The 16,060-nt window shown below is 42.4% G+C and overlaps 1 protein-coding gene across 1 annotated transcript in view; it reads left to right on the top strand.

Moving 5' to 3' along the window:
• Positions 1-16,060, top strand: part of LOC139471507 (uncharacterized) — a 151,280-nt gene that overhangs the window by 125,989 nt on the left and 9,231 nt on the right. Inside the window, exons 113-131 of the mRNA XM_071253864.1 lie at positions 5-265; positions 468-616; positions 1,933-2,074; positions 3,149-3,252; positions 4,547-4,750; positions 4,838-5,012; positions 5,404-5,669; positions 5,877-6,032; positions 6,483-6,702; positions 7,076-7,230; positions 7,920-8,240; positions 8,988-9,156; positions 9,304-9,506; positions 9,963-10,149; positions 10,571-10,741; positions 11,905-12,309; positions 12,646-12,945; positions 13,209-13,300; positions 14,836-15,010. Coding sequence (XP_071109965.1) covers positions 5-265; positions 468-616; positions 1,933-2,074; positions 3,149-3,252; positions 4,547-4,750; positions 4,838-5,012; positions 5,404-5,669; positions 5,877-6,032; positions 6,483-6,702; positions 7,076-7,230; positions 7,920-8,240; positions 8,988-9,156; positions 9,304-9,506; positions 9,963-10,149; positions 10,571-10,741; positions 11,905-12,309; positions 12,646-12,945; positions 13,209-13,300; positions 14,836-15,010 — 3,855 coding nt within the window. The remainder of the gene's footprint in view (positions 1-4; positions 266-467; positions 617-1,932; positions 2,075-3,148; positions 3,253-4,546; positions 4,751-4,837; positions 5,013-5,403; positions 5,670-5,876; positions 6,033-6,482; positions 6,703-7,075; positions 7,231-7,919; positions 8,241-8,987; positions 9,157-9,303; positions 9,507-9,962; positions 10,150-10,570; positions 10,742-11,904; positions 12,310-12,645; positions 12,946-13,208; positions 13,301-14,835; positions 15,011-16,060) is intronic.

Raw genomic sequence — 16,060 nt, 5'->3', positions numbered from 1 at the left:
GTAGATGACAAGGAGACATCTTCCAACCAAGAAGTCGCTTTTTACGAGGTTGCTGTTGGAACTGACCGCCGTTTCCCCAAAACACGTGACAACGTTGTGCCGTTTGTCAACGTTGGCCTCAACAAGACTGTGACCTTCTACGACCTTGACCTCACCCCCATCACGGCAATGTATTACTTCACTGTGAGAGCACACAGCCGCTCCGGGTCTAGGACTGACGTCACGTCCAATGGCTTCTCTGTTGGCTTTGATGGAGGAGTCTCTGGTGAGACCTTCACTTTTCCAGAAATTGTAGAACCACGTAGTTAATATATGTAGAAAAATTAGACATTACGCAGCAAGAGTATCATATGGTACGTACTGGGCATTTGTCTCCTGTTTGCTGCTGATGTGTAACAATATATAATGTATCGATCCATGATAGTGAACACCACTTCCTGAACACATCTCATCACCTTGTGTTTCAGCTGGTTTCATCGACATGAAGGAATTTGTCAACACTGACACTTTCGTAGATGTACCTTGGGATGGGTTCGAATCCAGGATTGGCATGATGATGTACTACGTGGGCCTGTCCAACAACACGGAGGCGGGCAACTATAGATGTGGACAGTTCGTGAGTATAGATTGCAGACACCTACATGTATAGATGTGGACAGTTCGTGAGTATAGATGGCGCACAACTATAGATTCTTACAGTTTGTGAGTATAGATGGCAGACATCTATAGATGTGGACAGTTTGTGAGTATAGATGGCAGACACCTATAGATGTGGACAGTTTGTGAGTATAGATGGCAGACATCTATAGATTGCAGACAACTATAGATTCTGACAGTTTGTGAGTGTAGGTGGCAGACATCTATAGATGTGGACAGTTTGTGAGTATAGCTGGCAGACGACTATAGATGTGGACTGTTTGTGAGTATAGATGGCAGACAACTATAGATTCTGACAGTTTGTGAGTATAGATGGCAGACACCTATAGATGTGGACAGTTTGTGAGTATAGATGGCAGACATCTATAGATTGCAGACAACTATAGATTCTGACAGTTTGTGAGTGTAGGTGGCAGACATCTATAGATGTGGACAGTTTGTGAGTATAGCTGGCAGACGACTATAGATGTGGACTGTTTGTGAGTATAGATGGCAGACAACTATAGATTCTGACAGTTTGTGAGTATAGATGGCAGACATCTATAGATGTGGACAGTTTGTGAGTATAGATGGCAGACACCTATAGATGTGGACAGTTTGTGAGTATAGATGGCAGACATCTATATATGTGGACAGTTTGTGAGTATAGATGGCAGACAACTATAGATGTGGACAGTTTATGAGTATAGATGGCAGACATCTATAGATGTGGACTGTTTGTGAGTATAGATGGCAGACAACTATAGATGTGGACAGTTTGTGAGTATAGATGGCAGACATCTATAGATGTGGACAGTTTGTGAGTATAGATGGCAGACAACTATAGATTCTAACAGTTTGTGAGTATAGATGGCAGACATCTATAGATGTGGACAGTTTGTGAGTAAAGATGGCAGACAACTATAGATGTGGACAGTTTGTGAGTATAGATGGCAGACATCTATAGATGTGGACAGTTTGTGAGTATAGATGGCAGACATCTATAGATGTGGACAGTTTGTGAGTATAGATGGCAAACAACAATATATGTGGACAGTTTGTGAGTATAGATGGCAGACAACTATAGATGTGGACAGTTTGTGAGTATAGATGGCAGACAACTATAGATGTGGACAGTTTGTGAGTATAGATGACAGGCAACTATAGATGTGGACAGTTTGTGAGTATACATGACCGTCGCAGCAAGTATGTGTATCTATTATAACCTTTTCTCTGGCAAGCGTAATTTATAATTTGAGTTCCATCGAAAGACCTAATGTTGGTGATATGTTTCAGACTGAAAGAGGCTCCATCACTGACGATGAACGACAAGGTATCTTCAACATTGTGGACCTACAAAATGTCGGGAAGGACACATTCATGAAGTTTGAAAATATGTCTCTGGAACATAATGGAGTCTACTATGCTTGGGTGGTCGGTAAGTTGAAGCAAAAAGGCATATGCATAGTGTTAAGCCCCATCTTATTCTTCTAAAGCTGCTAACGACGTAAATAGTAATATGTAACAACAGATAATAATGAGGTGATAAAGGGAAATACAAATGCGTGAACGGAACGTTATATCCGGAACTATATTTACACCTTTTGGGATATGTTGTGTTACGAGCTGTTTTCCAAATTGGAACGCAGAGGTTAACCCAGAAATTAGTTCGCACAGACTTAAAATGTGAAGTATACATGTATGACCACCTGAGATCAATGAATAAACAGTAAATCCCATTTAAACACAAATTTCAGATTAACAATAAAAGATTCAATAAGAAACAGGCCCTAGATTAATATTAGTTTCCTTCATCCATGTTCCGAATATTGCCACTGTTGAAGGTCGTGAAAAAAGCCTCTCTTTAAATAAAATAAAGGTATTAGAAGCTGGCAGACATTCAGTATCCAAACAGTATTTGGCAAGTAGATGAGAAAGAAGGCAAGTAGAAAATGCATCAAATCGCCCTTATGTCGCTCCTATTAAGGTACAGGCAGCCTTCTAGAATCTGCCCCTTCCAGAAACTCCTCGAATGATCAAGTCTGCCATGTCCATGTGCACAAGTGCAGATAACTCTAATTCTAGTACACCATTATTCTTAAAAGCCCAACTTGCTGTTCAAATATGGCTACGACAACACTTAATATTTTGGACTAGTAGTCCGATTATTTACTGCCATTGACACTTACTTCAAAATTATGTTTTGTAATTATGTAATTAATCATGTTTTGTCTTCATGAGCATTTATTATCCCTGAGAAACTGTGACATTAGCATACCCGTGTTGCGTTCATTATGGTATAACTGCACATCATTAATGATAAATTTCTTTTCTTAATCTCTTCTCAAGTCACAAAAGCATGGTATTAAATTCACATTTTAGAAACGGTGATATGCAAACTGCGGTTGAAATGTGTATCAATGCTGCTGACATATGTATCATTCATCATTGCTTATGCGTCAATATCCCTGACAGCAACGTTTCATAATTAGGAATTTGATCCATACACCAGGTGCTGACAAGGCCGGAGAGTGCAACGTGACTAGTCACATGTTCCAGGTAGACGTCACCCCTCCAGTCAAAGGCAGGATCAGAACAGGGCCCTATTATGACATGGTACGTGATAGGGGCCAACTTCGTAAATCCAACTCTCAGTTCAGGCCATGCTTGCTAATAACCGTAGTAGCATTACATGTTCTTAAAAGGTCTGTAAGATTGCATTGATATAAAGGTGTTCGAGCCCAGCAGTTATCACTGTGTATGGATTTGTGGTGCACTCTATGTTTAGTCACAAGGTTGTATCAGGATGGCTAAATTAATTTTCTTTGATCAATACTTTCTTCATAAAGGTTGTCTAGTTATCTTCTACAGCAGGACAGCCAAGCACTAGAAGTAAAAACATTTCGAATTATATTGTCATAGCGACTGATTTAGGACAACCATTGTCTGAATGAACATTTAATTCCAAAGGCTTATTACCCTGGAACCATGTCATCTATATACCTTGAAACACTGAATTGCCGTTATTTATAAGATGCTAATTGTTCATCAACTGTCTGCCATCCTGAACTAGATGTGCAAGTATGTCACTGATGAACTACTGTTTACATTTATTTATGATTTACAAAATGCCAGTTGATCTTGGCTGTAAGCCTTGATCCAGAGAGAGAGAGAGAGAGAGAGGTCTTACCCTTAGCCTAGCTAGGGTTAGGCTGGGTGCTCCAGGGCACCAAGACAACAACCACTAACCAGTCTTTTGTATGTATATATCTACCTGTATAAAGTAAAATTGTATATACAGCAAGCCATACCCACAAGTTGTCACTTCCTACCTATAACCATACGCAGACTCCATGCATTTACGAGAATGCAAATTATTCGTTAGCAACGTCACGTGTGACTGGAACGCAGTGCACCAACGCGTTGTTAATATCTTAGTACGTGAAACGTGACCACCCGTAGACACATATTTGGGGCTCATTTGAACTGTTTGCGTTCACTGTTACACTGGAACATGTTATCATTTCTTTCATATTAAATGAAAGAAAAGGCCGGGACTTTAGAAATCTTGGTTTTAAAAAAGTCTCAAAATTAAAACAAAGTTCAGATGACCATACTTTGTTTCGTAAATAAAAGCGACCAAAACCTTCACAAAATCAGAAGAAAGGGAAAGTTGGCTATTGGAAAGGAAACATGTTTATGATGTTGTCGGTAGCTTACAATGGACAAGATTTCTTATCATTATTGAAATAGGTTTGTCACTTTTATGAATGATTCACCAAAAAATAGTAGTGACACCAGTATGCAGAAACCAGTGAACGTATCCTGAAATGGATATATCATAGAAACAACAAGACTAAAAACAAACACCATTATAGGGGGGTGTATAATGTACTGTTACATTCGTCAGAAACTGAGTTACTCGGCGAGCCGTGAGAGTCTTCAGACCTACTGGACAGACTTCAGTGATGAAGACTCGGGGATCCGCTGCTACCACACAGCCCTGCTGAAGAGAGCCTCCTGTGACAAAGACTCGGCGGAAGAAACTGTCGTAGATTCCATAGAGATTGATGTCAACTATACGTCTTATAAATTCATGGACATTACTATGCAGGTGGGTGATTTACAACAACTGGATGCATATTTTGACACGTCGAAGGACACATCCTAGATATTAAATTTTCACATTTTCTACATCAAGGGCAACACTCGCTACTTCGTGCGTCTCTTGGTGGAAAACTTTGCTGGTCTCAAGTCGACATTAGACTCTCCACCAGTCCTGTATGACAACTCCCTCCCATCCTCCGGCCTCGTCATCGACGGTCACGACTTCACTCACGACATCAGCTGGAGCGGTTCTGCCAACACCGTCAAAGGTAACCCATATATATGACGGTTTTGTTTAGATACGTTAGTCAGAAATGATGTGTGGGTTGTCTGATACGGTGAATGGTACAAAGTTGTGATAAAAAAGGCTGAAGTAAAAGATACGTACGTTTCATTCAGATTACATGACATTGATGATGCCCTGGTGACCTGGCTGACTGCGCTACTCACTGTACAGGGACTAACCACTAGGTTGTCTTCGCCAGTGTCGAGTATTTACAAGTCCATAGTCGTACTTATTGCTGACCGTGACATAAAACAATGATCATTCAATCCTGCGATCTATGCACTACGATGTAGCGGACACATACTTGCTCCAACCGTAATGAGAAACACTTGGAACCTACTTCATTTTAATCACTTACTTTCTGCTGTCTGCAGGCACATTCCTACACCACCCTGTGCCAGACGAGTCTCCATGTCCTGTCAGACAGGTCACATTTGATGACTCGGAGTGGAAGTACCTGGAGTCAGACCGGAACTACGACAGCAACAACCATAGCTTGGCCTTGACCTACAGGTCAGCCAACGTCCATCCCGAGTCCGGCAAAGTGGACATCAAACTGGTCAGAGACACCAAGACTGACACCATGTTTTCTGGAACCTACTTCAGAGATGCTGACCTTGTCAATGGCGGGGAGTATAAGGTATTATGATGCAAACAGGGAAATATATCTTGTCACCAAATCCACCCAAATTAATCTTTCCAATCTGTGCTCATTGGCAAAGTTACTGTGACCTTGTCAATGGCGGGGAGTATAAGGTATTAAGATACAAACTGTCACATAGATATTGTCGCCTTTCGTGTCTCAGATTACTACTGATGACTCACCAACTGACTCTGTGTCTTTCAGCTATCTATCCGAGCTGCAGCAGGTGATGGTCAGGCGGTCACCAGTGTCCTGTTCTGGGACGGCCCAGATGACTACATCCTGGACTATGACTACACACCAACACCGGACTGGACCAAGTCTGTCTGTGCCTGTTGCAGAGTGGAACCTGTTAATGCAGTATGAAGCCATCAACTGATTTCCAAACCCGTGCAATGAGATAGCCGTCATTGTCTCGACAATTATAGCCAATGTACCAACTAATTAAACTAATGCTTGGTGTGTCCGTGTGTAACATAGCTAACAAAATGCTTCAAAGCCGAAAGAATACACTCACTCACTCACTCACTCACTCATCTAATCATTCAAACATCCACGCACTCGCCCATCCACCCTAGGTGATATGTTCATAATCACCAGGGGCAAGGTGAACAGGGTAATTTGTGTCCCGTAAACGTGTCAAAAACCTTCGGTCGTGGGTGTGAATCCCCAATTCTCAATGTTTGTGTTTCTAGGTTTGTCACCCTGTGCTGGCTGGTCTCCCTAAGTATCCCCAAGTTGCGTTACACCGAACCCGGTCAACAATACTCATCCTATGTCTGTTTCAATAGTGTGTCTCTTCTTTCCTAGTCCTGTACGTGCAACTGTGATTCTTACCTGCAAGCGGAGAGGTACCACAAGAACATCACCAAGAGATCTGTGGATGAGGATGATCCTGGCTACGAGGTGAAGAAGCTGACGGACGAGGAAAAGAAGAAACTTCAAGGAACCGGTTCTCTCACTGGCAAGACTGACATCGGGAATCCTAATCTTAACCCGAGGAAGGCATGTGGAGTACAATTATTTGGAGGTTTGTATATTTCGCTTCTGTTTGCATGTACATGATTGTAATGAGGAATGCAGTTTTATACGGAAGCTATGTTCAAGCAAATGGACAACGTGAACTGAACGGGCTACAAATTACAACTGTAATTTCAGTCATGGACCATGAAGGGGAAGGTCTATGACCAGTACCATTTTACATTAATAAGTGGTCCTCAAGACACATGACATTCCTCTTTTATTCTTACATGACTACAGGTGAAGTTTGATTCCAGTATCATCATACATTAACATGACAGCCCTGTTTTCTTCTGATGAAAGGACGTTACGTGAAGATTACATGTGATGCATCTATTGTCGGCCTTAGCAGTACTGATGATATTCCTCCATACTGTGTATAGGTGCAGCAGCCAAGTTGGTGTCATGGTGTGGTTATGGAGACTACCTCAACGAACCTGAAGAAGCAGTGAAAGATCTCGAACAAGACCCCTCCAGAAATTATCATCAGTACATTGTCAAGTTCACGACACAGAGAGACGAAGCAAGGGGATCAGAGGTGATTTTGATAGAAACCTGACACCATACTAATATCAGAAAATGTTCAATGTAACTAATGGTATAAGCTGTCGGAGAAATTAGACTGTATAATACCGCTTTGACAGTTTGTCGGTATGATTGCGTGTAGTGAGTGAGTTGCGATTAACGCTGCTTTTAACAGTATTCCAGTTATATCACGGCGTGTCAGCTCAATGTGGTAGGAAAGTCTGAAGTGGTGCAGGTCTTACCACTTCGATGAAACCCACGAGCACGGGTATGATGCTGACAAACCTGGAAGCATAATCGGGGTGAGCGAGAATCGAACCCACTGATTCCCGGTTCAGCGAATTGCGGCGCCTTAGACGACGGGGCCACCCTCGTCCCCATGACCGCATGTAACATCAGAATGCGAGAAATACCCCATTAACGCATGAACGTTTGCAACAAAAACTAAAACACACGGAAACTTATATGATACTAACGGACCATGGATTTTTATTTAGGCAAACATTGGATTAGAATAGAATATAAACTGACACTAGAACGCAAATCTCATTGCCATTAGAAAAGGCAATATGCTGGAGGTTCGTGAATAGCTATACCAATTGATCATATATCAGTTGATCACATTCGGTTGTTTGATCGTTTAACAACATCATACACACGACATATGATAAACATGCTATATTTTTAAATTGATTGTTGTAGGTTACCTGGTGTATGGCAGTATTTATGGACGGGGATCTGCTGACGGAGCAGTGTGGAATACCGCGTCTCTCTCCCGACACCAAACTCTTCCTGGGAGTCTGGAATCACAAAAACTATATTCCTGACACTGAACGAGATTCGGAAGGACACTTAAAAATTTGGAGTGCTACGGCTTCATTTCGTGATCTGGTGATGCCAGCCGACAAGGAGAAGTTGTGTCGCTATGGCAACCCTTTCCAAGGAGGTAACAACGCCATTGTTCGGTATGAGGCAGGAATCGGGTCAGCTTCCGGTCTCTCTGATGTAGTGCCGTACCAGCAGGTGAGATGTGGTGCATGTTGATAAATAACAGCGACAGGTTGACTGCATCGAACACAGATGAATAGTAATATGTCGAAGAAATTAGAAATATCTGGTGAAAACAAATTTTGCAGATGATAATGAATACCCTGTGGCAGAGAGTGTGCAACAACAATCACTGGAAAAGTTATTTACGAAACTATGAGGTTTGAAATGGGGTAATTGTAACTTTACACGGAGGGAGGCACGACGGTAGAGATCATTGCTGTACCCGACCGGGACTTGTAGCATTACATGAATTGCGAATGTGACATCTTCTGTGTCTCGCTCTGAGACTTGTCTACTGAATCTAACGTGTTCTATGTGTTGCTAGGTAGATACTCCGTGTATCCCATGCCTGACACAATGTGACGTTACGTCATCCTACTCTAACGTATCCTGTGTGTTGCTAGGTACATACTCCGTGTATTCCCTTTCTGACCCCCTGTGACGTTACGTCATCCTACTCTAACGTGTTCTGTGTGTTGCTAGGTACATACTCCGTGTATTCCCTGCCTGACCCCCTGTGACGTTACGTCATCCTACTCTAACGTGTTCTGTGTGTTGCTAGGTACATACTCCGTGTATTCCCTGTCTGACCCCCTGTGACGTTACGTCATCCTACTCTAACGTGTTCTGTGTGTTGCTAGGTACATACTCCGTGTATTCCCTGTCTGACCCCCTGTGACGTTGCGTCATCTTACTCTAACGTGTTCTGTGTGTTGCTAGGTACATACTCCGTGTATTCCCTGTCTGACCCCCTGTGACATGTACACATGTGACCCAGCTTGTGACAGCTCATCAACAGACCAGGTCAAGATCACCCTCAACGACCTCAACCTCACAAAAACAACAGTTGTGGAGGGAGAAGTAGTCCCTGTATTGTACTACCTCACAGGTGAGAGAACAACAGTTTATGATGTACTTATTATGTCGTAGACTCACTGAGTACTGCAGTTACGAAATGAGGAAGGGTGATAAAGAGATAACAGGAACATATAAGAATACCTCACCAGTCTGATATCACCTTCTTGACATGTTTCAGTGAAAGCTGTCCTTGGGTCTGGAACAGAGGCCGTATCGTCATCTGACGGCTTCAACATCGACACGTCACCACCTTTGTTTGACACCGACGTCATGCTCTACATCGACGTCGCCCAGGGCAAATTCACTCCTGTGATGTACCAGGGATCCAACGACACCATCAAGGCTATATGGAAGTGCAATGACAACGAGAGCGAAATTATGGTAACGCAAGGCTTCTCTGTGTCAAAATATATTTATAGTTAAGTGTGTTCTGAAAAACGTAAAAAGGAAAGGCGTGCGTTCCCTGGCCTGCTAGAGTTGTTTTAATATGTGCATTATCACGTCCTTTTCATGCTGTATCCAACGCATTGGTGCGCACATATACTAAAGGCACGATGGAGAGGCCCCATGGTCAAAGCGCTGGTTTGTCACAACATACACCGGGGTTCGATTCCCATACATGTGTGACGCATTTCTTCCACGTCGTGATATCGCTGGAATACTAGTATTACCTTAAAGCAGCGGGACATCACACTCTCTCACTCACTCACTGTGCTGCTGAATCATCGACTTTGAGGCCAATTGCAAAGATACCTAGTGAAGGTTACTTAACATGTAACCAACTTTATATAAACTGGGTAAATATCGAGCTACAGGAATACATGTATGACATTACAGAACTACGAGTGGGCGATAGGCACAGCGCCAGGAGGAGAGGAGTTGCAGACATTTGTAGGAACTGGGGAGTATCCTGGATCGATGAACTCCGGACTTGTGGGCCTCCTTGAACACAACACGACATACTACGTGACCGTCAGATGTACCAACGGGGGTGGACTGGTCACAACATACGCTGATCCTAGAGGTGTGTACCTTAATACATCAAACACTAAAGAGTTACTCTTGTTCTAGAGGTGCGTACCTTAATACATCACACAGCAGAGTATTACTCTTTTTCTAGCGATGCGCACCTTGATACATTATACAATAAATTATCTCTCTTTTTCTCGAGGTGTGTACCTTGATACTTCAAATAAATAAATTATTTCTAGAGGTGCGTACCTTTATACATCAAAGATAAAGTTCTTACTCTTCTTCAGGAGGTATGTACCTTGACACATCAAACAAAAGGGTGTTACTGTATTTCTACAGACGCATCTATATACATTAGAATAAGTACCCCCCTTGTACTTGTGAATTTCTCAATTGGAGTTTTGTCAATATTTTTTTAAGAACCTGATTCCACCCTGAATCGATTAATCAATAAAGTGGAATGTGTGACTTAGGTGTGACCGTTCTGCTTGAGCCTCCCCTTGTTGATGATGTCAACACGACAATAGTGGGTGCTGAATCTCTTGGAGAGAAAGTGGTGCCGCCAAACTCCATGAAAACCAAAGACAAAAACACCGTGGGTGCTTCCTGGACGGTGTCTGCAGATGAGAGTGTCAGGCGATATGGTAAATGATAATATCATGTATAATGAACGAGCAATATCATTAAAATCAGAAATGTTGCCATTGCTCCGTGAGAAGTACTGCCATACAATCTCGGACGTATAACAGACATTCCAGAATTTTGAATTTCTTTTGTTCAGTCCCCAGATCTTAGTGTAGCGGCGGCGACAACTAAGATCTAATTTTATTCAGATTGTAATAAGATCGAATATTCTAGATCTGAACTAGTTACAAGTACATCTATGAGGCTTGTTTCTAAATACATCAAGGTCTTACGTCATGATCATTAGCATTTTCGATACTAATTGATACTTTTCTTATAAGAATTACGATGATGACATCAGGTGTTCTCGAAATGTTCCCTGGCTGTATCCCCCGGCATTGACAAAAGTCAAGTTACAATACAATGTGAGGTGAAATTATTTAGTAGATGTATCTTTGTGTTGTCAATGGTAGATCTTAGTGCAAATGGCCGTCAGGTGTACCAATAACAATTGATGAAGATTCTCTCACAATGAAGGCGATGGCGAGGGCTGAAGTGATTTAAGTGAGAACATTTTTCAGCATATGTTATTATATATGATTAAAAGCAGGGAATTGTCTGTCTAACATATATAGGGGCGGTTGGGTAGCCTAGTGGTTAAAGAGTTCGCCCGTCATCCGGGTTCGATTCCCGACATGGGTACAATGTGTGACGCCCATTTCTAGTGTCCCCCGCCGTGATAATGCTGGAATATTGCTAGAAAGCGACGTAAAACCATGCTTACTCACTCACACACTACCATATATATGGAATCTAAATTTGCAGGAAATCATTTTTATGTATTATTATTGACTGACTTTCGATTAAAGAGAATTTGATCATTAAAAACATTGAAATCTTTAAAGCCTGGATCACTTTAAGATAACTACTGTCGATAATATATATATTTATTTTTTTCTTTCATCGCTTCACCATCACAATAGGTCTGCGGTTAGAGAGTTCACGGGTCACTGTTTGCAATCCAATATGGGTACACTGAGTAGGGCTCATTCTTTGTGTTCACTGCCACTGTGATATAGTTGGATTACTGCTAAATGTGGAGCACCTCACTACTCACTCACTCACTCACTCACTCGCGGTAAAATTAATAGAACCCTGAAAGACATCTATGCTTCATCTTCAGATTTCTGTGTGGGGAGTTCCGAGGCCAGCATCAGTGACATCTTCCCCTGCACGTGGGTTGGCTACAACACGTCGGGGACGGTTACAGTGGCAGATGGATACCTCAAACTAAACGGCCGCAATATCTACATGCTGAGTCAGTACAAGCTAGGGTACAATGCCTCGGTACCCGGCACCACGGACAAGTCAGCCTTCACCATGGCTCCAGGCACAGAGATGTTCATCTTCATGAAGATGTGTAATGAAGCCCAGCTGTGCACGACCAAGTTGCTAGGCTCCACCATAGTAGAGACAGACAAGTCCACGATGACGACGTCGTCTGATGGTTCTGCCGTCACTGTAGATGTTGGAGGTGGTGCGAGGAGGAAGAGGGACGTTTCAGGAGTAACTGTATCAACACCAGATGGTCTGTGTACAAAATAACGTGATAATGATCAGATCTACCATTCTATAACCATTCTCACTGACTCTCTTTATCATACTTTGGAATATTGGTAGAATAGGTCAATATTTCCAATGACTTTCTCTTAAGAAACAACACGGACAGAATAGGTTTGCCCACCCGTGCTTCTTGTGAGGGTAGACTTAAAATTGGGATCAGATTTGTAACTGATGTAGGCCCGATTGTTTACAGGCCATTGTGGAATATTACTGTTTGACGCTTCATTCAACATACAATGTTGTACAATGTATGTTCGTGTGTTTCATCATCTCACGTGGTATTGCCTTGTCTGTGATCCAGGGTTGCAAGTCGGTCAGAGCATTGTGGTCACTCAGCTCACGAAGCTTGATCTAGAGACGGAATACAAATCTGACGCCTCGGTGGAGTTCGTCCCCTACATCACTGACCCATCTACATCAACCACAGAAGATGCCTTCACGGACAGAATCCTCAGAAAGAGGCTCAACTATCAGGAAACAGACGTCTCCTTCTCTCTCACTAGTGTTGGTAATCTTCCCATGCCAGGACCGGTGAACGTGACCTTCACCTTTGACCCCACGGTCATCAACACAACCTTGATGCTGCTTCACTGGAATACTGGTATGGCCTAACTTTTGTTAATTCGGATAATGTGACTTTATACGGAGCCATCGCGATTTACATGGATTCACTGTATAACTAACTGAGGACGCATTAGATCTGTTATACTGTTCAGTCACACAATGATATGACAGTCGGTACAACCGTAGAAAGATGTAAACTCCTTTTATAACATGTCAGCAATAAATACAACTGAAAGGCAGCGTGAAATAAATTGTTAAAGAGAGTCTCTGGTCAATGCAATGATGTTTTGTATGATGCAGATGCCCGACAGTGGCAACAGAGCAACAAGACCTGTCTCCATGAAACAGACACGGAGGTCAGAGACCCCGTGAGCTCTCAGGTCACGGTCAAAGTGAGTGGCATGATGTCTTTTAACAGTTCATGATGGACCCTGATATGGTAGGGTTCCAAAGGTGTAGGGGCGGTCAGGTAGCCTACTGGTTAAAGCATTCGTTCGTCACGCCGAAGACACAGGTTCGATTCGACATGGGTACAATGTGTGAAACCCATTTCTGGTGTCCCCCGCCGTGATATTGCTAGAATATTGCTAAATGCGGCGTACATGTAAGACCATACTCACCCACTCACTCAAAAGGTGTGCTTTGTTGAAACAGGTGTACTTTGTTTAGACATGTATATTTCGTTTAGCCAGGTGTACTTTGTTTATACAGGTATACTTCGTTTATACATGTGTACTTTGTTTAGACATGTGTACTTTGTTTAGCCAGGTGTACTTTGTTTAGACAAGTGTAGTTTGTTTAGACAGGTGTACTTTGTTTAGACAAGTGTAGTTTGTTTAGACAGGTGTACTTCGTTTAGACAGGTGTACTTTGTTTAGACATGTGTACTTCGTTTAGCCAGGTGTACTTTGTTTAGACATGTGTACTTCGTTTAGACATGTGTACATTGTTTAGACATGTGTACTTTGTTTAGCCAGGTGTACTTCGTTTAGACAGGTGTTGAGTGTTCAGATAGGTATAGTTTGTTAAGACAGGTGTAGTTTGCTAAGACGGCGTACTTTGTTAAGACAGGTGTAGTTTGTTAAGACAGGTGTACTTTGTTTAGACAAGTGTACTTTGTTTAGCCAGGTGTTCTTTGTTTAGACAAGTGTAGTTTGTTTAGACAGGTGTACTTTGTTTAGACAAGTGTAGTTTGTTTAGACAGGTGTACTTCGTTTAGACAGGTGTACTTTGTTAAGACATGTGTACTTCGTTTAGCCAGGTGTACTTTGTTTAGACATGTGTACTTCGTTTAGACATGTGTACATTGTTTAGACATGTGTACTTTGTTTAGCCAGGTGTACTTCGTTTAGACAGGTGTTGAGTGTTCAGATAGGTATAGTTTGTTAAGACAGGTGTAGTTTGCTAAGACGGCGTACTTTGTTGAGACAGGTGTAGTTTGTTAAGACAGGTGTAGTTTGTTAAGACAGGTGTAGTTTGTTAAGACAGGTGTAGTTTGCCACATTGGTATTGTTGGAATGAAGTTCAAAGTGGAGAATATCGACGGCCACACATTTTAACAATCATGCTAAACGAAGGAAATAGGAAAATGGCTATAAAAGGACGTGGGACTTTGACTTGACCTGTGTATTACAAGCTTACCGGATGTTTAAGTATCATAAATGAAACACATCAACCTTTTATCTGTATCTAGTTGTGTTAGGATGAAAATTATTGAGATCAAATCATCGTCCGCTAAATTATGCAGTATTTATAACATAAGTATGCATTGGCAGGCCCTTGTAAAGGTTTATCATTTCCAACGCATATGATAGTTCTGTCTTCAACATGTAATGGACATGCTAAAGACCCTTCTTTGTTCACAGTTGTATAATCTTTGCATATTAGTCATTTTTTGTGGTGATTGTGTCTTTTTTGTTCTGTTAAGGTTTGTAACACAAGGTCGACACCAGACAGCAGCAGTTCCAGACGTCGGCGATCTGTGTTTGACACGTACTTCCGACACCCAACCCAGTTCCTACTGACTTCAGCTCTGACTGAGATACCTAATTCACCTCCTCAGCTCACCAGCACCACGTCTCTTGTCATGCAGGAAGACCAGGGTATGTGTCTCTTAGCTTGTCTCTCTTGTCATGCAGGAAGACCAGGGTATGTGTCTCTTAGCTTGTCTCTCTTGTCATGCTGGAAGACCAAGGTATGTGTCTCTTAGCTTGTCTCTCTTGTCATGCAGGAAGACCAGGGTATGTGTCTCTTAGCTTGTCTCTCTTGTCATACAGAAAGACCAGGGTATGTTTCTCTTAGCTTGTCTGTCTTGTCATGCAGGAAGACCAGGGTATGTGTCTCTTAGCTTGTCTCTCTTGTCATACAGAAAGATCAGGGTATGTGTCCATTAGCTTGTCTCTCTTGTCATTCACGAAGGCCAGGGTATGTGTGTCTTAGCTTGTCTCTCTTGTCATACAGGAAGACCAGGGAATGTGTCTCTTAGCTTGTCTCTCTTGTCATGCAGGAAGACAAGGGTATGTGTCTCTTAGCTAGTCTCTCTTGTCATGCAGGAAGACCAGGGTATATGTCTCTTAGCTTGCCTCACTTTTCATGCAGGAATACCAGGGTATGTGTCTCTTAGCTTGTCTCTCCTGTCATTCACGAACACCAGGGTATGTTTCTCTTAGCTTGTCTGTCTTGTCATGCAGGAAGACCAGGGTATGTGTCTCTTAGCTTGTCTGTCCTGTCATTCACGAACACCAGGGTATGTTTCTCTTAGCTTGTCTCTCTTGTCATGCAGGAAGACCAGGGTATGTGTCTCTTAGCTTGCCTCTCTTGTCATACAGAAAGACCAGGGTATGTGTCTCTTAGCTTGTCTCTCCTGTCATGCAGGAAGACCAGGGTATGTGTCTCTCAGCTTGTCTCTCTTGTCATACAGAAAGACCAAGGTATGTGTCTCTTAGCTTGTCTCTCTTGTCATTCACGAAGGCCAGGGTATGTGTGTCTTAGCTTGTCTCTCTTGTCATGCAGGAAGACCAGGGTATGTGTATGTTAGCTTGTCTCTCTTGTCATGCAGAAAGACCAAGGTATGAGTCGAATCCAGCTGTGAACAGAGATGTGTTCTTAACTGGTCTTAACTTCAAGTTACATATTGGCCCGAACCTTCGTTT

The sequence above is a fragment of the Haliotis cracherodii genome, unplaced genomic scaffold (genome assembly GCF_022045235.1).
Source record: "Haliotis cracherodii isolate W230 unplaced genomic scaffold, xgHalCrac1.p SCAF_22, whole genome shotgun sequence".
Lineage (NCBI taxonomy): Eukaryota > Metazoa > Mollusca > Gastropoda > Lepetellida > Haliotidae > Haliotis > Haliotis cracherodii.
This window is presented reverse-complemented; position numbering and strand designations above follow the sequence as displayed.